This window comes from Mixia osmundae (assembly GCF_000708205.1).
Source record: "Mixia osmundae IAM 14324 unplaced genomic scaffold scaffold_2, whole genome shotgun sequence".
Classification (NCBI taxonomy): Eukaryota; Fungi; Basidiomycota; class Mixiomycetes; order Mixiales; family Mixiaceae; genus Mixia; species Mixia osmundae.
Genome location: NW_014575562.1, coordinates 744,802 through 763,907, shown reverse-complemented (window position 1 = coordinate 763,907; position 19,106 = coordinate 744,802). Strand labels below are relative to the sequence as shown.

General features: G+C 55.8%; 8 protein-coding genes across 8 annotated transcripts; 2 read left to right on the top strand and 6 right to left on the bottom strand.

Moving 5' to 3' along the window:
* Window positions 1-610: 610 nt before the first annotated feature.
* L969DRAFT_101695 (uncharacterized protein) lies at window positions 611-6,181 on the bottom strand. The gene is made up of 9 exons (XM_014714608.1): window positions 4,255-6,181; window positions 3,765-4,205; window positions 3,446-3,514; window positions 3,234-3,386; window positions 3,096-3,183; window positions 2,926-3,047; window positions 1,949-2,873; window positions 1,544-1,897; window positions 611-1,492 (listed from the first exon to the last, which is right to left on the bottom strand). Exons 1-9 carry the CDS (start codon window positions 6,141-6,143, stop codon window positions 851-853), a joined length of 4,683 nt encoding a protein of 1,560 aa, XP_014570094.1. The 5' UTR covers window positions 6,144-6,181; the 3' UTR covers window positions 611-850.
* A 98-nt stretch (window positions 6,182-6,279) lies between these two features.
* L969DRAFT_22142 (uncharacterized protein) lies at window positions 6,280-7,115 on the bottom strand. Its single transcript, XM_014714266.1, has 4 exons — window positions 6,694-7,115; window positions 6,555-6,639; window positions 6,475-6,505; window positions 6,280-6,422 (listed from the first exon to the last, which is right to left on the bottom strand). Exons 1-4 carry the CDS (start codon window positions 6,853-6,855, stop codon window positions 6,290-6,292), a joined length of 411 nt encoding a protein of 136 aa, XP_014569752.1. The 5' UTR covers window positions 6,856-7,115; the 3' UTR covers window positions 6,280-6,289.
* A 132-nt stretch (window positions 7,116-7,247) lies between these two features.
* On the top strand, window positions 7,248-7,955 carry L969DRAFT_85273 (uncharacterized protein). Its single transcript, XM_014714607.1, has 5 exons — window positions 7,248-7,340; window positions 7,403-7,514; window positions 7,563-7,691; window positions 7,745-7,786; window positions 7,839-7,955. The coding sequence occupies exons 1-5, from the start codon at window positions 7,272-7,274 to the stop codon at window positions 7,862-7,864; spliced, it is 378 nt and encodes a 125-aa protein (XP_014570093.1). The 5' UTR covers window positions 7,248-7,271; the 3' UTR covers window positions 7,865-7,955.
* L969DRAFT_92722 (uncharacterized protein) lies at window positions 7,878-12,158 on the bottom strand (the record flags this gene model as incomplete). Its single annotated transcript, XM_014714606.1, has 7 exons — window positions 7,878-8,006; window positions 8,100-8,538; window positions 8,590-9,223; window positions 9,268-10,728; window positions 10,877-11,103; window positions 11,160-11,812; window positions 11,862-12,158. 7 exons carry the CDS (start codon window positions 12,156-12,158, stop codon window positions 7,878-7,880), a joined length of 3,840 nt encoding a protein of 1,279 aa, XP_014570092.1.
* Window positions 12,159-12,331: 173 nt separating this feature from the next.
* L969DRAFT_92721 (uncharacterized protein) lies at window positions 12,332-13,290 on the bottom strand (the record flags this gene model as incomplete). Its single annotated transcript, XM_014714605.1, has 3 exons — window positions 12,332-12,349; window positions 12,406-12,930; window positions 12,991-13,290. The coding sequence occupies 3 exons, from the start codon at window positions 13,288-13,290 to the stop codon at window positions 12,332-12,334; spliced, it is 843 nt and encodes a 280-aa protein (XP_014570091.1).
* Window positions 13,011-14,833, top strand: L969DRAFT_85270 (uncharacterized protein). Its single transcript, XM_014714604.1, has 3 exons — window positions 13,011-13,760; window positions 13,809-14,094; window positions 14,143-14,833. Exons 1-3 carry the CDS (start codon window positions 13,483-13,485, stop codon window positions 14,788-14,790), a joined length of 1,212 nt encoding a protein of 403 aa, XP_014570090.1. The 5' UTR covers window positions 13,011-13,482; the 3' UTR covers window positions 14,791-14,833.
* L969DRAFT_85269 (uncharacterized protein) lies at window positions 14,791-17,068 on the bottom strand. The gene is made up of 3 exons (XM_014714603.1): window positions 16,955-17,068; window positions 16,845-16,902; window positions 14,791-16,788 (listed from the first exon to the last, which is right to left on the bottom strand). Exons 1-3 carry the CDS (start codon window positions 17,054-17,056, stop codon window positions 14,843-14,845), a joined length of 2,106 nt encoding a protein of 701 aa, XP_014570089.1. The 5' UTR covers window positions 17,057-17,068; the 3' UTR covers window positions 14,791-14,842.
* A 319-nt stretch (window positions 17,069-17,387) lies between these two features.
* On the bottom strand, window positions 17,388-18,999 carry L969DRAFT_92718 (uncharacterized protein; the record flags this gene model as incomplete). Its single annotated transcript, XM_014714602.1, has 2 exons — window positions 17,388-18,468; window positions 18,518-18,999. 2 exons carry the CDS (start codon window positions 18,997-18,999, stop codon window positions 17,388-17,390), a joined length of 1,563 nt encoding a protein of 520 aa, XP_014570088.1.
* Window positions 19,000-19,106: the final 107 nt, after the last annotated feature.

Genomic DNA, 19,106 nt, shown 5'->3' with positions numbered 1-19,106 from the left:
TACGACGTACGAAAATCAAGCCGAGTGCACAGTGAGTTCACCCATGTCTCCACATCTGCTCATGTTCACCGTGGGTACGAGGCAGCCCAGTGCAGCTGCTGCGGGGACCGACAACGGGCTTCTGATCGTGCCTGCCCTCATCCGCAGCTGAGAGCTTGCTACTGTGAGAGTACACGCTGTTCGCTGAGGCTGATATGCAGAGCTAGACTATATAACGTCTTGGGCGGGCAATCACAATAAGCGCTTTCTTGGTCTACTTGGTTATGACACCTGCTTAACATTTGACATGTTATACGCTGGAGGCACGGAGATCGAAACTCCGAGAAAGTAATGGATACATTAGCCTCTTTCCTTTTTGCCGTTCGGCCTCATGCGCGCCGCACTCGAAGCCTGTTTTTTTTGCCGGTCGGTCGTGATGGCGATTCCCGTATGAAGACGCGTCGATATTTTGCGAGGCCGCGCAGATTGCCACGGTTTGCAACCAGCAATCAAAGGACGAAGCCGTCAATAGCTCTGCAAGCGCATTACCTTCATCGTGTTGTGTTGTCAGGTTAGCCATACATGTGGACAGACGAGACGTGCAGTCGGTCTGGCAGGCTAGCACGCGCATAAACCCTACAAGTTTGCATCTGGTCTTACAATGCCATTGATCACCGCGACTATCTACCCTTTTATTTCTTTCTGTGTATTCCGGAGTCCTGACGATGCGGAAGACATTGTCAAGAATACCTTGTATGATGGTGCCCGTGCAAAGCCATGAGTCTCACTCGCGTAGGCCGGCTGAGCTAGTATGTTATCTGACTTGATGGGTGCCAGGATTTATGATCTAGTATTGCAACAGCTGCTGGATCTAGTAGTGAATTCCAGCGGCGGATTCGGGCGGAGAGATATCTTTCTCCTTGTAATCGGCTCCGTATCCACTCTGATCGTTCGCTAGACCAAGGTTGTCGAGGACTTGGGCAAGTGCCTCATCCAGATCAGCATGGAACAGTGGTCGATCAGAAGACAGCAATGGCAAGCCTCTGGAAGTGACAGCCTCGTCTCGCATAGTCGAGATGCCTTGCTCAGTGTCATGAGGTCGACTGGCTGCAGGTCCCAGATTCTGACCCTTGGCTGTTCCGACTTCGCTAATGCTGAAGACGTTGCGAACGTCATCGTTATAGGGCTTGCCAAAGCCAAACGCCGCGAGAGCTCGCTTAGCCCATCGAGACTTGACAGACGCAAAGTGAATCGGCACAAGCTCGGGCGCAGCATAGCGATTGAGCTGATCGCGAACGTCGACAAGAATTTGGAGAGCGGTAACGTCAATGTGGGTGACATTCGTAAAGTCGAGAATGAGTGCCTTGAGCGTAGGACGACTGTCCTCGCGAATCGCTTGCTCGTCAATGTGACGCGGGCCAGGCATATTCCAAGGGCGATCGCCAAGCTTTGGGATTGTGCCAACATCGGCGCGCTTGGTGAGACTGAAGATCTGAGCAAGAAGCTCATCGGTCTGTCGTAAAGACATCAGTCCAGCCAGGGGCAACGCGAAGCGTCAACGCACGTAATGATACCCATTGGGGTAGAGGAAGTCGGATGTCAGGCGGTAAACAAAGACACCAGGAGCGGGCGCCTCAAGATCGACCGCAGGATTGGAGCCATCGACGTGATCGAGGGGCAAGTAGATGTTGCGTGAATCCTGACCGTTGACAGTAGTCACGCGGATACGACCCAACAGCTGACCGTGTGCCTTTGCGATGCGGTAGAGCAAAAGACCGCCCGAAGAAGCAATGGCGACATAGATGCCGTTCTCGATCGAGCTGAAGACGGTCACAAGGACGCCGGCAAAGTAGATAACCACCTCGAGAGGCGAGACAAGCCAGAAGCCCCAGACAACGCTGGGAGGCGTGATCAGATCCTGCCCGAAAACATCAGCGCTTGCTTCACACTAAGTCACGCAGACACCTACAAGAACAGCGTGAATGATGACAGCAGCGAGCACCGCGTTGGGAATCCAGAAGAAGACTGCCGGAAGGGCGTACAGAGCGAGCAGAACCACAATGGCGGTGATCAGGCCAGCAAGCGGCGTGCGGACGCCTGCTTTCGACTTGATGGCAGTACGCGAGAAAGAGCCCGTAGCTGGGTAAGCGCCGAAGAAGGGACCGAAGAGATTTGTGATGCCAATCGCGATGAGTTCCTGCGAAGGGTTGATGACATAATTGTTAACTCGACCGAACGATTTGGCAATCGCGATATGCTCGATGAGAAGCACAATGACAGTGGCGGGTAGTTGATCGGCAAAGAGCGAGATGAGCTCGTGCGTCATGACGGGCGCACCCATTTGCTTGAAGCCTCGGGGTACACTGCCGAGGATAGCCCACTTGTGATCGGTCGTCTTTGCGTTGTGATGGCGATTGACGAGCCAAGAGATGAGAGTGTAGAGCAGAATGACAAAGACCGTGCGCAGCGTAGAGACGAAGAACATCAGTCGCTGGTAGCGCGGTGCGCGTCGGCCAATGAAGGCGGCGAAGTAGCGGATCAGATACAGCATCAGCAATGCAGTCAAGCCGATCGCGGCATCGAGATGTGTGCGGCCGAGATGCTTGAGGATGTGTATGACGATCTGATAGGTTGGTCCTCTGTTGGCGACGCCAGACAGACCCATCATTGTGACGACCTGGCCAGAGGCGATACTGAGCGCCGAACCTGTCATGAAAGCGGCGATGGCAGGCAACGGAATAAAGTCGACAATGAAGCCGAGACGTAAGATGCCGAGCACGAATACGAATGCGCCCGCGAGAACAGCAAGCGCAGATCCGATCTGATAGCCTGGGATATCGGGTCTCGTCTGCTGAACCTGGATGACAATATTTCCGACGAGCTGCGACATGACTCTGCAGGTATGCTGTGAGCTCGCGGCCCATCTGAATATGCTTGTGCACGTACGCAACTGGTCCGATCGTGATATCTTTGGAGGTCGCGAAGAACCAGTAGATCAAGACACCGACGAACGAGGAGTAAAGACCGTATTGAACCGGAAGCTGGGCAAGCTTGGCGTATGCCATGCCCTGGTCAAATGTCGTCAGGGCACATCAAGAACATGCAAGGTGTCTTACCTGAGGCACGACGACGGCGCCGACAGTGATGCCAGCGATCAGATCTCCGATGAGCCAAGTAGTATTGTATCGGGGAAGCCATTCGACGCTGTCTCTCAATCAGCATGAACCAGCGTTGAACGCCGGGAGCACACTCACAAAGGAAAGAGCGACAGTATGTACTCTTTGACTTCGCGTTTGCCAGGCGTGTGGTCCTTGATCCAGCCGCTCACAGTGGGATCAGTCTCGAGATAAGGGTCGATGTCATCTCGGCTAGCAATCGATTCGCCGCGAGTGACTCGTGCCTCTTGACTGCAGAACAGGGAGGAAGTCAGGCTTGTGCATTGCGAAGCAGATGGGATGGCACGTGCGGCTCGGTCGGCTCAATATGGAGCGTCTTTCGCAGCAAGTCCTTCGTTTTCGACATGATGGCAAGCTGACTCGTCAAGTGGCGAAGCTCGACAGACTTGTCAGGACGCTAGCTCGCCTGACCCTGCGCCGTCAATCTCTGCTGACTCAGGACCGCGAAGAAAAGTCCAGGTGAGGACGATTGGAAGACATTGCGATTTTCGCGAGCTATGGCGTGCTCGTGCATGTTCCATTACGCGATCGCCCCGGAGCAAAGTCTTGGCCATTCCCGAGCGCGGATCTGCAATGGCGCAATAATTACAACAGGGCTGCGCATCCTACCGCTCGGCGTTCTCGCCCACTAGAATCACCTCATCGAGCCGTCTGCCATTGAGATTCTTGTAGGCATCCAGAACAGACGCAATGATTGTCTCTTCCTTTGCGCGCCGGTCCAGATGATCGTCCGCAAGTAAGGGCACGTTCGGCGCAATATGGACCGTGCCGTCGGCCAGGTTGGGCGTGTAGGGCGCTATGGCGACGGGGGGCGAGCCAGCGGGGATCTCTGCCAGGACTGGCGGCGGATCGGTCAGTTTGACATCGTTTGCTTCCGCCTCGTGCTCGCGGTTATCGGCAGAGGCGAGCTCATCGATCTCTTTCTCAGAGACGTAGGTCACGCCCGTCAGCTCGGCTGTCTTTTGCGACTCGCGTAGATCGAGGAATTTCCAGGTCTTGATTGTTTCCCCATAGTCGCTTACGTCGAACACGCGGACACGCTTGTCGAATCTGCATGCATGGGTCAGCTCACACGTCGAGGTAGCATACTAAGACAGACCCGAAAGCGCCATAGCCACTGTACGAAGAGCCGCCTGAGAAGCACATCCATATGTGCTTAATGCGTGCACATCTCTCAGTGATGTGATCGTGTCCGTGTACAAGCACCTTTGCTTCCGGCAAAATATCGCCTCGAATGTCTTGCATGTCTTCTGCATCTCTTGAGCCATATTCAGTCTGCTGGAGCAGTGCTTCGGTGAGGAAATGCGAGTTCGTATTGGACGCGCCGCTGCCTTCGAGTTGGACACCCATCTTCAGTGGCTCTCCATTCTCGCTCTTGTCGGGCTCGTCGAACGCTTCAATGAGAGGAATGTGAAAGAAGACCATCGCGTTGGGCTTCTTGAGTGTCTGGCCATCAAACTGCCGGCGTGAGATCCTCGACCGACGCTTGCGTTGCCGGCCGTCCGTGATAGTTGGAAAGTCCTCCATGACTGGTGCACGGTATGGACGCATGATTGTTTTGACGAGCGAAGATGTATCACGGTACCATGAGAGTTGCGATGGCTTGAGGGCTTGGTAGCCACGACCGAATAGGCCAGGCTCTTTGGTGTGTGAGTCAAGGAAGTAGAGTGACAATAAGGAAGTCTTCGTTTGGTCATGAGATCGTACGCTCAACATATAGTTGCCAATGCCGTCGACGTGATCTGGCCCTGCCTCGCCGACAAAATAGGGCAATGCTTGATACATACTCATTTGCATTGCCCGATCCGCATCAGTCGCTTCGCTGTCATGATTGCCAAAGACGACAGTCCAAGGTATCGTGCGGTGCGCAAAGAGGTTTGCAACTTTCAATATGACGCTCAGGGCGTCGTAGCTTGTCGATTGTCCGTTGAGCTGATCACCTGACAGGACGACGAGGTCAGGCTGCTCTGTATCTATTGCATCGTGCAACCAGTCCAGCGTGAACCGGTCTGCGCCTCGCGCGTCGCACGTCGCATTTGTATTGACATCTCTACATGTGCCTCGGTCGACCGAAAAGTGCAAGTCGGCAATCTGCATGATTCTGAACTTGCCATCGCTCGTGAACGTCAGGTCTGGTTTACGGGGTAAGGTGCTGATACCCTTGCGGAAAACAAGGTCGACGCCCGAGCGTTTGGCACCTTCATATTCTGTGATGCGTGACGACAGCTTTGTGAAGCCCGGCAAGGTAGAATTGGCGGTCTCGCCGTAGAGGACATCGATCTCGGTGATTGGCGGGTCACTAAGGTCGCTATGGTACGGCTTGAGTAAGTACCAGATTCTGAGGCCCTTCTGCTGCGGCCAGACGCCCGAGCGCAGATTGCCTTGGGCCATCGTCCAGCCTTGACTTGCCAGAGTGATCTCGTCTGCATGGTCCTGCTGGACGAGCTGCATCTCTCGAACGGTAGGATGTGACATGAAGGGATGCTGCCGGCGATAGTACACATACGTGTACCACACGCCTCGTCGGATGTTAACATCCTTATTGACTCGTACCCACTTGCCATAGATCTGCTCATCTCTCGGCGTCGCTTCTGGCTGACAGGCATCGTAGAGCTCGGGCGAGAAATAGCACGATCGGACTTCGATGGAGGTGATGGGCAGCGAGTTGGGTCTCAGAGGATCCCAGCTGTCGAGATGCTTGAGGATGCTGGACAGATCTCCTGTTAGCGGGGCATCTTCGGTGGCATTCGCAGTCGAGAAGTCACTCGCTAGCGTGAGGTTGCCAACACTAGCCCTCGCTTGAGTGCCGAAATCAGGTCGAAGGGGGGAGCGCTCTCTGTCGAGCAGGTGCTGAGCCTGTAGGACGAGGGTGCACCAGATCGAGCCTAGAACAAAAGCAGCAGCGCCTGCTTTGCCTCGCGTTGTGTTCAAACTTGCTCGCAGGCCCGTTCGCCGATGACCAGGCGAGGCGCCTATGTAGTAGCTCATCTACGCATCAGGTTTATCGCAACGACGAACTGATGACGCTGGCTGATCTCAAAATCACGCGACGCACCGCGCACTGCTACGTGGCTAGCTCATGCAGCGAGCAATATGCTAGTCAGCAAATCTGCATGCTAAGACAGCAACGTCGACTAGAACTTGGGCACGGCCTCGCCATTGCAGAACACATCGTAGAGGTTGGTCTGGCTGGCGCCATGTTTGACACCTTTGACGAGCTTGACGCCAGTGATGCCGGTAGCATCATGATGGACCTTGAAAGCGACTCTGTTTGACCGCGTCAGATCAGAAAATGCGACCTGTGACGAGCCATGCTCACTCTTGCGTTGGATTTTGGTAGGCATCCTTGACTGTGAAACAATGTCAGCCTTGGGGACGCAAGGCGAACTGCATACTGACAGGTCCAAGTGACCGAATGGTGGCTTATTGCGCCGGGAGAGAAGTATACTCCACCAGGCAGCAAGTTGGTCATGACATTGAGATCCTATTTGACACGCAGCAGTCGGTCAACTGTGACGTCAGGCATCGTCATTGTTACCTTGTTTGCCCATGTCCATGCCCAGCCCTCACTCGATGTCTGACCGGGAGGTGTCCAGGAAAGCGTACAAGCGAGCCTGCCGGTGCTGTCGAACTGCACAGCGGTGGCGGTGCACACCATACCAACAGCAGCGGCGACGAATAGAACGAGCTTGCTGGTCATCTTCTTGATTGGAGTATCTCTTGTATGATTGGTGGTACACGATGAAAGCTTTGCGGAAGGATCGAAACCAGCACTCCGACTTCTACGTGCAGGCAGGGGCCATGCTGTGCTGCGACCCCTGCACCCCGACGTCGGCGAAAAATTACGAGGCGTGCGCGTTTGCGAGGAAGCAAAGACTATTCAGATAAAGGGCTGCTTATCGGCTTGTATGATGATGCGTCTATGTAGATGGCAGACCACAGATCGAACTGCGTCTTAAGTGGTGAGAGGTCTGTCTGACGTTGCATCCCCCACATCTTTGATCGGCACACTCCCGATGTGGGGAGCGGTTGCAAGCAGCCACCAAGCACGAGCGACACTGAAAGCTATACGTGATGTCTGCACCAAGAGGAGGAGGAGCTGCGCCAAAGTATCGCATGACGCTGGCACTGCCAGTCGGTGCAGTCATGAACTGCGTCGACAACAGCGGCGGCAAGAACCTCTACGTTCGTTGACAGCGAAAAAGTACAATCACTCGCACGTACTCATGCGCAGCTTGTGCACGCAGATCATCGCAGTCACCCGTTTCGGAGCCAAGCTCAACCGTCTACCGGCTGCTGCAGCTGGTGACATGGTCCTCGCGACAGTGAAGAAGGGCAAGCCCGAGTTGCGCAAAAAGGGTATGCCGTCAGGGCTTTGTACCGTGCTCTGCTCATGCTCTGCCGCAGTGCATCAAGCGATCGTGGTCAGACAACGCAAAGCATGGCGCCGAAAGGACGGCGTCTTCATCCGATTCGAGGATAACGCAGGTGTCATCTGCAACCCTAAGGGAGAAATGAAGGGATCCTCAATCGCAGGTGAGTCCCCTCTATAGCTTGCAATGATTGTATGGCTAAGTTGGCTCCACCAGGACCCTGCGCAAAGGAAGCATGCGATCGCTGGCCACGTATAGGTCGGTATCCTCCGTTCAGCCTGCTGGCTTTTGACTAATGATCTGTTTGCAGCCTCGAACGCAAACGCCGTCATCTGAGACGACCTTGCGCTCACTCTCTTTTGTGACTGTGACAACAGCAGCAGAATGCATCTGGCCCAGCCATATTCATGCTATTGACCAACGGCTGCACACGCGTACCGTAGTATCTCGCTGCTGAGCTTTCGTTCACTGCCTGGACCTGACGGAAGATCATACACAAGTTGCATGACTCGCCCCTCTGCAGGCCTGAACGCCTGTGCCCCCAAACATTACATGCAATTCAATGCGTGACCAGAATGTGACCGTCCGGCGGCCTCAGAGATGGATACAGGATGTTGATGGCCCAGATGATGACGATGTAGGCCAGCAGGCGAAACCTGAGATCACTAGAGATGATTCGCATGATCCTGATACCTGAACTTTCTGTGGCCACCATGGGCTCTTCTGATTTCGTTGGTTCCTCGCCATTGGCTGCCAGAGGTATGTACTCTGCGCCGTTGCCGTTCGCATGCGTTGGCAATGCCGCTGGCTTCTCATGCTTCGTGTTGCCCATGAGCCAGCTGGTCAGCTCGCCGGTAGCTCGAGCAACCTGATTGCTGATGAAGACAAAGATGAAGCTGGCAACAATGAAATTGACGATGCGCCATTGCGTGCCAGGGATCATCATCAGCAGACCCTTGGTGTCGGCGCCCATCCAGAGATGGAACTGGATGATGAAAGTTTCGAGCGAGCTACGTCACAGTCAGCTGTGCACGCGAACCTGACAGACAGCTGGCGCGCACCAGTGCCCGAAGAAGATGAAGAATTTGCTCGATGTGGATCGCAAGGCTGGCGTGGCGTTCCTCAAGACGCAGAATGCGCCGACCGGGATGATCGAGATGAAGGGATGGTAGACGTTGTAGTCAAATTTGTTCTGCGTGAGCTCGAAGATCATGAAGCCGAGCATGCCCAATGAGCCTACTATGATGCCCGCCCGCGCAAAGATAGGCCAGTCCGGCCGATCTGCTATCTTGTGCTCCTGAAACTTGATAAAGGCGAGCGCTGCCGCCATGCCCCAGAAGACAATGTACATGTCGAGTGTGACGCGAAAAGACCATTCGCGCGCGATCCACTGCGTCCTGAAGACAGCATTGATTGCGCGAAAGGTGTACTCGAGAGGCTTGCCAAGTTCGAAATAGATGGCGGCGAGAGCGGCGCCAATGATGATCTTGGCGAGCAGAAAGTAAGCGTTCTTATTCCACTGGTTGCCGACAAACATGATGATCCAGATGAAGCCAAAATGCATCGTAACGAGCGGCGAGAAGTAGTACGATAGATAGTCGGTGTCCATGGCGTACGTGAGTGCGATTGTCAGCAGATTCAGCCGAATCACGACCGACATGACGCGTGCAAGTCCGTAGTCACCCTTTTTGTAATCTAGAGCAGTATCAGCGAAGCTCGGAAGGGCATTCGAGACTTACAAAAGGTGGTGTGGCCATAGCCCGACTGAAAGAGATATGCCGCCACGAGCGTGCGAATTGGATTGTAGATGCCGGACACCTTGGATGCGCCCAGATAATGGTAGATCAAGATGGCGATCTGCATCCAGCCTTTCCACTCGTCCGTCTGATCACGATTGAGGAAGCCAAGATCCTTTTCAGCGGGCTTCATTGTCGCCAGACCGACGCCAAGCGCTGCTAGGTTGAGCACCGCAAATTGTAGCGCGCTGAATTGCTTGGCTTCCTTCAAAAAGAGCGATGTGCGATCGCCCAGGAAGATGAAGACGATGGCGAAGCCGAATGTTGACAATGGTACGAGGACACTGGCTGATGGAAAGTATGCTTCGAAGCGATGGCCGGTGTTGCCCTCTCGCAAGAGAAACATGCCCAATGGCGCCCATCCGAGCAAAAGCAGGATGACAAATGCTTGGACATAGTTCGGTGCGCTGTACTGGAAGCAACAAGTCTTATCGAGCGGGAATTTCTTGGGTAAAACGTCGTTGCAGCGCAGATTGAGCAAAATCTTTGCCTGCAACTTCGCCACGGGATCCGCATAATGCATACCATCTATCGTCTGATCCTCGTTGCCGGCGAGCACGTCATTGAAAGACCACGGTATGGAGAAGCCAGTCGGACTGACTGTCGCGTCCGATCGAACTCGGAGCAGATTGTTCATGGTCTCGATGTCCTCTTCTCGTATCGTGGCTGCGCGATCCGGTCTGAGCTTTTCTACCACGACAGGCTCGACGGGCAGTATGACGAGCTCGTCGGTCATGGGACGGCCTCTAGCATTGGTCGTCTTGACAGAATCGAGTACTTTTTCTAGCGTTGCGGTGTAAAGACTGATAGCTTGCTCTGAGCCATGGTTGCGCAGGAACCACATGCCCGAGCCCAGAACAACCACTGTCGGCGGGCTGAGATCGAGCTCGTCTGACATGCCTTGCAATAAGGACTCTGTTCGAGTGCCATTGAGGAAAGGATCCCAGACAAAGTCGAGCTGAACGCCTGCAAGTACGAGCTGTCTATCCGAATGTTTCTCCGCTATCGTGTCCACTTCTGGATCTAGCGTCTTGGCCAGACCATAATACACTTGTCGTACAGTTGAGTCACCGATGAAGAGCACTCGTCGCTTGCCCAGGCAAGCCGTTACCTCGGAGACCTTGTAATTATGCAGGATGCAGCCTTGAGGTTGCCAATTGCTGTGACTTGCAGGTGCGTCAAGGAATGAGCCACTGTTGAGCAAGGCTTCGCAACGATAGGGATCATCGGCGTCGGCCCAAAGGAATCTGTACAGCGCAAGCGAGACGACGAGGGCGATCAGGCTGAGATGTATGGCAACGACGTTCAGCCTGCCGAGCATCTCTCTGCCGGCACCTGTCGCCGTCATCTGGCCCTGTAGGGAGGACCGCACACTTTGTGAGCAGCCCGGGCTGCCTGCTGGCGCTGCAACGCTCGCGGCAACTCAGCGCAACGCGACGACGACGGAGACAACGCGGTTAGCGAGCGATACGGGATTCCCATTCCCGGGACGGCACAATGTACATCATCGCGACTAACGCAAGAGATCTTCAGATACGCGAGCTATCCTCACAGTCGCTTCTCTCCTCAGCTCTTGCAGCCAAGTCTCCTTCAGTAGTGAGGGCGAGGGCGGCAAGGGCAGACTGGGTGGACTCGTCAATGGCGCAGGAAAGCTCAACCTGGTGCCCATACTTGAGAGCGTCGTCGTCGTCTTTCTCGTTGCCGTGCTCGCCGAGCGATGCCTGTGAGTGTCGGAGCGACTGTAAGCAGAAGAGCTCGCGCTGTGTGGAAGATGGGCCTCTCGCGCCAGCCCAGGAGTTTGTCGAAACGGCCATCTCGCACTATCGAATGTCAACGCTGTGCCCAGTTGGTGATCTGCTTGTGAAATCGGCGGCTCTGGCAAGGCTTCGTACAGGCGCTGCCGCACCACAAGGGGATCGACTGTGGATGAGCGCTGACTGGATTGAGAGGATAAGTAGGGCAACGTCGAGACGCGTTGAGCTCGTGGCAGCGAGGCGAGGTCGAGCTTGGCGTACCCCATCGCTGTGCTTGCTCTGATGGACATATCGCACTCGCTATCGCTCGAGTACTGGTCGTCTTCTTTCAGGTCTGACAAGCGATAGGGCTCAACACTTGGAGTCCTCTGAAGAGCCAGTGCCCTTGCTTTGCTCTGTTGGACGCGCCGTCGACTGACAACTAATGCAGCTAGTAGCAGGAATGCGAAGAGGCCCAGCAAGACGAGGTCGGCATCGATTGCGCCTCTCGGTGTCGAATCGGCCGCTGATGAGGTGGAGACACTGCTAGAGCTGACTGAGCTTGACGTCGAATCGGTGCTGCTGCTGCTGCCGTCACTGCTCTCAGTAGCGACAGTCGCAGTCTGAGAGGCAGATTGAGAGGCCAGTATGACCCTGCTCGTCACAAAGGTGCTGGCGATCGCCTCCGGTGTGGACGTCGTGAGTGCACTCGGGGACGTGGTCGCTGTGGTCGCAGCCGTGGCGATTGGGGATGTCTGTTCAATCGTGTCAGGATGTTTAGCTTTGGAAATCTGGCTTGCTTGCCTGTGTCGTCTGAGAGCGCACAGAGAGGCTAGGAGATGCAGATGACGCAACAGCGGCCGCGATGGCAGAACTCGTCGCCCTCGCTGGGCTAGTAGACGCCGTAAAAGGCGCCACGGTGACAAATGTGGCAACTACTCGAGTGTTGTCGGCGACGCTGTCTGCTGCCTTGGTCGACGCAGCAGCAGCAGAGGTCGAAGCGGGTTCGCTGTCTGTCGAAGAGCTACTTTCACAGCTGTTGAGGAGCGAGCATGCAGCGTTGCCTAGTCCTCCGAGGATGCCGTTGATGATACCTGCCATACTAGGAAGCCATGTGAGTGCGTGCTCATCGAGACCACGACGAGTGTTCAGGGGTGCGAGACGATGAGAACGAGGTCAGTGCGCTCGCATTGACCTCTACACGTATGACGCGACGCGACGCGAGCCGTCATGAACAGAGTGCGGTTCGGCCGCTCATTTCAGTGTGATGTACATCATAGCCTGGGTCTAGGCTGCGGGAATCTCGCATGAGCCCGACATTGCGTTGGTTAAGTTTGGGGAGACTGACTTGGGAGTCCGCAGATACTGATTCAGGGTACCCGAATTGCTGCTGAGTGTGCCACTGGCCGCCATCGACGACGAGCGTCGTCCCGGTGACAAAGGAGGCAGCTGGCGAGAAGAGGAAGACGGTGGCATTGGCTATATCATCAATCGTGCCGAGGCGTTGCAGCGGAATCGAGCGAACAGCTTGCTCTTTGAGCTCGGTGGGGAGTAATCTGTCGATGCCTTCTGTGCCAGCGATTGGCCCGGGCGCAAGCGTCATATAGCGTACACCAGAGGGACCGAGTTCGACAGCAAGAGAGCGACAGAGCGCGTCAACACCGGCTTTCGCGGCACTGGCATGGCTTTGCATGATGAGTCCCGAGTAATGCAAAGTGGCCGAGACAGCTATATACGCTCCTGCTGCCGTCTTGACGTGAGGCAGAGTGGCTTTGATGGTGTTGAATGTGCCGAGGAGATCGATGTCGATGACAGACTTGAATGCATTCGGGCTGATGTTTTCACCGAGAGCCAAGAAGTTGCCGGCTGCTCCCTGATGACCAGGACTGGATTGAGCCCGACTGTATGGCTCTCAGTCGGCGTCGACACTCACGCAGATGACGTAGTCAATCCCGCCAAATTCCTCAACACCTTCTTCGACCGCCTTTTCGAGCGATTTGACGTCCCTCACATCTGCCGAGACACCGATACACTTTCGCTTCGTCTGTCTAGACAGCTCTGCCGCTGCAGAGGTGATCTTCTCCTTGTTGCGGCCGACAATGATGGCATTGCAGCCGTGCCTCATCATGGCCAATGTCATGCCCTTGCAGATGCCTGATCCGCCGCCTGTCGTGAGCACAGTCTTGCGATAGAAGACATCCTCTCGGAAGACTGCATCTGATCTGACTGACATGGCTCGCAGCTGCTCAGCTTGGTTTGCCCGGCCCGGTAAAGCTAAAAGTCTCTCTGCCGACGCGACTCGTCGAGATTTCGATAGTCGGCGGGCGATTGCAAGGTGGGAGCAGACATGGGGCTGGAGGATAGGCTGGAGACAGCACTGCGCTCGAGGCATGTGCGGGGCAATCTACGCAGCATAGACGGCAACATGCCAGCGAAACACGAGGTCGTCGACTTTTCCTCGAATGACTATCTCTCTCTGGGATCATCCCAACGGCTCCAAGAGACACTCATCAGCTCGCTCAGATCAGCATCTTGCTACGGACCGGCATCATCCAGACTCCTTGACGGCAACACGAGTGCACACAGACAGCTCGAGCAGAGGCTCTGTGACACATTCAACGGCAAGAGTGCGCTGCTCTTCAATTCTGGCTACGATGCAAACGCATCCCTCTGGTCGGTCCTCCCCTGCGCCGATGACTACGTGTGAGCATGTGTAAGACTTCCCTCGTGGGCCAGCTGAGCTCTCCGCAGCTTGTACGACGAGTATGTCCACGCCTCCACACATGATGGCTTGCGGCTATCGCGATGCCCAAAGAGCCAACGACAGCCCTTCCAGCACAACAGCGTCTTGCACCTACGGCAAAGCTTGCAATCGATTCTTGCGACTTCTGACAAGGTCAGGACGGGACAAGCAGATGTCTTTGTGGCAGTAGAATCACTCTACAGCATGGACGGCGATCTGGCTCCTTTGCCAGATCTGCTAGCGGCTATCGAGCAAGAGCTGCCGCTGCGTAATGCCCACCTGATGGTCGACGAGGTGCGACCGACTCGCTGCCCTTCTGAAAGAAAGCTAATCCGCCAACAGGCTCATACGACCGGCCTGTATGGTCCGGGCGGACGGGGCCTGGTCTGTCATTACGGCCTTGCTGCTCGCGTGCCTTTGCGGCTACACACCTTTGGCAAATCACTCGCGAGCAACGGCGCGGTCCTGCTGTGCTCGCCCACGCTCAGGCGCTACCTCGTCAATTACGCTCGTCCGCTCATCTACAGCTCCACCCTGTCGCACTTCGCCATCAAAGCCATCGATGCAGCGCTCACGGAGATGCTGGCAGCCAGTGCTGCAAGGCAACACGTACTCGAGCTGTCTGCTCGAGCGCGAAGACAGTTGACGCGACTACTCGAGCAGCCTGCTCATGCTGAGCGTCGTCTGCACCTCATGCCGCTCTGTTCCGCTGATCACCTCCAGTGCTCGCCCATCATACCCATTCTCAGCTCTCAACCTCGCATGCTTGCCGTCTTCTTGCAAGCGAAAGGCCTCTTGCTGCGACCGATAGCCTATCCCACTGTCCCCATCGGAACAGAGCGAGTCCGGCTTTGCATACACGCCCGCAATACGCAAGCTCAGGTCGATCTGCTACTTTCAGCACTACAGGAATGGCTCGAAATGAGTCCGTCGTCCACTCCCCAGCTGCTCAGTCCGCAGAATAGCACAATGAGGGAAGCGCATCTGTAATGTGTGAGTTGCAAATTGCATATGTTGACAACAAGCAAAGTCTTGGGAAACCTCAGCCGAGGACATCTCGGATGCGGTTCTCGAGAGTGCGAATGGCAGGAGCTTGCGTGTTGAGACTGGTCATGAAGTAGACGACGTTGCCAAGCGGGCGTGCATGTATGGCGAGCGCTTCGCCAGGGGGATATATAAGATTTTTGAGCACGTCCTGCGCCGCATTCGATGCGTAGCCCGCAGATGCAGACTCGAGTGTGATAGCAAGCACGGTGCCTAGTGCCATTGCGCCCCGAACAGTAGGCAACGATGATATCTCGCTGACAAAGTCGGGGTCGTACAGACTGAAGGGCATGGCCGGGCGAGTCATGCCCCATCGCTGACGAGCAACATCAACGTGTGGCTCTTCTACTGCTTGCTCGACGAGTTCCAGCGCTTTGACGGCTACTGCGCAACCGATGGGATGCGCAGTGTAGCTATGGCCATGCAGCAAAGCATCTACCTTGTGCTCGCCCAAGTAGGACTCGAAGATAGCTGAAGTCGCTAGCGTGACTGCCATCGGTACTGTGCCGCCTGTAAGGATCTTGGCATAGCATGCGACGTCTGGCTTTACGCCCAGATAGTTTCCAGTCGTGATTTGCCCCAGTCGGTGTAGGCCGACAAAGACTTCGTCAAAGATCACGGGCAAATTTCCGTGGTCCTCCTCGCGCACTGTGTCGATGAGCACGCGCTGAAAGAGTGGATCGACAAAGATCATGCCGCCTGCGCCCATGAGTATAGGCTCGAGCAAGAGGGCGCCAGCCTGGATTGACCCCTGCTCGCGTAGCTCGGTCAAGTGTCTGGCAATGTGCTCGCGGTAGGTGACAGCGAGCTCGTCGTGCTCCAAGCGATGGGTCAGATCGAACAACTTGGCCAGGCTCTCGAAAGTCGCACTTGCCTCGTGCTTCCATTGGCTGCCAGAACACTTGATGACGATCTTGCCATTTTCGATGAGATAGCTTGGCGGATCAAACCAGAAGCCACGGCCAGAGTGCCAGTGGACATTGGCATTGTAGATACTGGGCTCGCTAGCGTCCATTGCCCCAATCGTATCGCCGTGGTAGCTTCCCGAAAGACCCAGTATGCGCAGGCTTTTACTCTTCTCGATCGAGAGCTGAGAGCGACTCGCGTAGGAATGCAGGGCCATCTTGATGGCTACCTCCATGCCCGTCGAACCGTCATCGGAGAAGAAGACACGAGATGCCCAATCTTTGCCAGCCGTGTCGAGCAGACGTCTCGTCAAATCTAATGCTGGTTTGTGAGTCGCCGTGGGAAACAAGACGTGTCCGTAGCGTGCAGCAGCATGTGCAGCTGTCAGTGCGAGCTCTGGATGACTATGACCGACCGCTTGAGTCCACCAGGAAGCTGAGCCATCAAAGACGGGTTCGAGCATGGGATCGCTCTCGTCTGAGCTTTCCGATGCTAGCACGCTAAAGCTGTCCTTGTGCGCGCTATCGATGACCATGACGTCCGCAGGAGTCTTGACGTGACTGTGCTGAACAAAAGGCCACCAGACAGTATCGAGTGTTCTCTGGCCAGCGGTATCCAGATCATCTATCCGCTTGGCGTGCCGCGTCCTGAGGCTGGCGATGAGACTACCCAGCGAGATCTCATCGTGCCTCTCAGATGCCGCAGTGATACTGTCGTACCAAGCCGTCATGCTGGCTCGCTCGGCTTGCGCATTGACGGCGCGTTCTGGCGGTAAGCTTGCGCAAGCGAAAGGGATCTGTCTCTCTTTCTCAAAGTACTGGCGCAGGTAATCCCAATTGGCGTAGCGATCCTCCTTGAGACACAGCACTGCATCGACGGAGTAGCCACGGAGCTTGAGAGATTCGTAAGCGGTCAGAGTGGCTGAGATGCCACCGAGAGCATGCGAGCCGATGAGAATGGCGGGTAAACGGAGCGGTCTGAGAGCTTCTGCCTGGCTCGTGCCTGACAACACCGGACTGTGCACACCGCCAGCGGTCTCTACGAGCAGGCTGGCGTATTCAGACTCGCTCGCCGAGCAAAGTGCAGCGACTTGCTTGGCGTGTCGTTCGATAGCTCGCACAAACTCGTGATCCGTGGGCACTGCGTACTTGTCTGTGTACTCCCGACTCATCAGCCAGGTCGAGGAGCTGAGTCCGAAGCATACCGTCCCTGCTTTGGGCGCGAGCAGCTGCCAGGTGCGGACTGACAGGTTCGTCGAATCGAAAGAGGCACTCCGTAGGCACGCCGTGGGCAAATGTCCGCACATGTCTGCTCTCGTGCGGTCAGTTGTAGTCCCGTCAATGCTGTAGTGAGCTTGCCCATCGTCCCCTGGATCATCTGTACCCGCCGTGGTTCCGATAGGCTTCAAGTAGTACGCCGCCTCGCCCAGAGCTTGGCTTGCCCTGACCAGCGCCGTGGCAAACAGTGTCTTGCCAACGTCAGTGTTTGCTCCAAAGAGCGCATGGGTTCTCAGGTAACGGTGCAGCATCGATCTAATACATCATCACCAAGAGGAGAGGAGAGCGATCAGAATTCAAAGAGCGCGCGCTTGCGACCAGTCTGGGCGACAAGTCGACGCGATGCAATGCTGGCCTTGCTCATTCGCTATTGTAGTCAACAAGACCATAGCGAGGCACAGGCACAGGCAGTTCGTCCTCCTCGTGAATTTGCTCTGTCTCCTCTTGCGGCGAAGGTGCAGCCTCTATCGGGTCGAGGTTCTCCTTTGAGCCCCATTGACGCATGGTGCCGTTCGTGGGGGCCGGGTAGCGTTCGAGATGGATCGACCGAGTATGGCGATCGTGTGCATCAGCTAGAACGAGCTGACCAGAGCGTAGCTTGGCCTGTAGCTCTGATCGGGCACAGATGAAAATCTCTGGGAACTCGACAATCATCGTCTTGCGCAGCGACGTTGAGAGCGGCTCGTTGACGGGCAAGAGCCAGATCTGGCGTACTGCTCTCGACTGTGTATCATCAGAGTCGTCCGAAGAGGTGTCGGATCCAGTATCGTCCGAGCTGTCGGAATCTGAGATCTCGTCGTCTGCCATGGCAAGGGCGAGAAGGCTCATCCGAGCAGAATGGGGTTGTGCTACTGCTGGCTTAGCAGGCAAATTGCCTCTCGTGATGGGTGCAAGCGCAGCAGCAAGCATCGACGACGGCGCTGTCGTCGGCAATGGCTGTGGCTTGACAGGTTCTGCCACCGCAGGCTGTGCAGGCGGCACGATATCGACTGGCTTTTGTGGCAAAAAGGAAGGCGCAGCGGGTAGACCTTGCATCAATGAGATCACAGGTCCTTTGGGCTCGTCACGAGCTCTGATTTGCGGCAGCTTGGGCTCAGGATGCTCTTCCGCTCGTCTGACCTGACTGCGACTTGGCAGAACAGGGACCCGTATGAAACAGACGAGATCGTCGAGCTGCTCGACGGTCGACAGATAGCCCTGTCTCATATGACCTTTGCCCTTTCCGCCCTCCACGGCATCCTCGCCAAGCAATCGGATGAGATGGTCTCTGACGGCAACAGACAAGATGTTCGCGCCCGTCTTGAGCGACACGAGCTTCTTGAGCAGTTGGGCGGGCGTACTGTTCGAACTGCTCGAATGAAGTGCGATGGCGCTGGAGTTCTTGCCGGTGCTTGTTGCTTCGAAGAAGGTCACTGTGCAAGTCCAGCTTATGTCCCGCTTCCTGCAAGTCTGAGTCAATCAACCTTGATGGCAGTGAGGCGCGCGCGTACTTTGACCTGTACTGAGTCTGGTTGAGTTGCTTGCGATGCATGCCCGTCGGCAGAAAGAGCAGATCGATCTCTTGTCCGCAAGCTCTGACTCGCAGCTCCTCTTCTCGTCTCGAGGTAGGTACGCCAAACGGAACGGGACCTCTTCGTCGCTCTGTGCCTGGCTGGTCGCCACGCCCCATGGCAGTATGTCGCGGTCGAGGCAGTTTGGAGATCTCTGAGCCCCACTCAGCAGCTTTGCGAGCGATGTCCTCGAGGTAGACATAGTCGCCCATGAAGTGACGATAGCTGTACTCTTTCGCGGGCACATAGGCGATCTTATCTCGCTGGCCAGAGCAATCTTGTGCTTGCTTGTGCTCCTTTGTACAGTGAGCCGAACAGCTCTTCCAGCCACAAGCTGGACAGGTGTACCGAGCAGTCTCGATCCTGCACACTTGGCAGTCCCCCAATCGTTGTCGCTTCGCTGCTGGCTCGCTTGACTTCATGCTTCGTCGGTCGACGTCGAGGCCGCACGCACGCCCAAAGAAAAAGCGCGCCAGGCGATCGAGGAAGCGCAAGGAGCAGCGCCTTGTCGAGAGGCAGTCGACCAGAC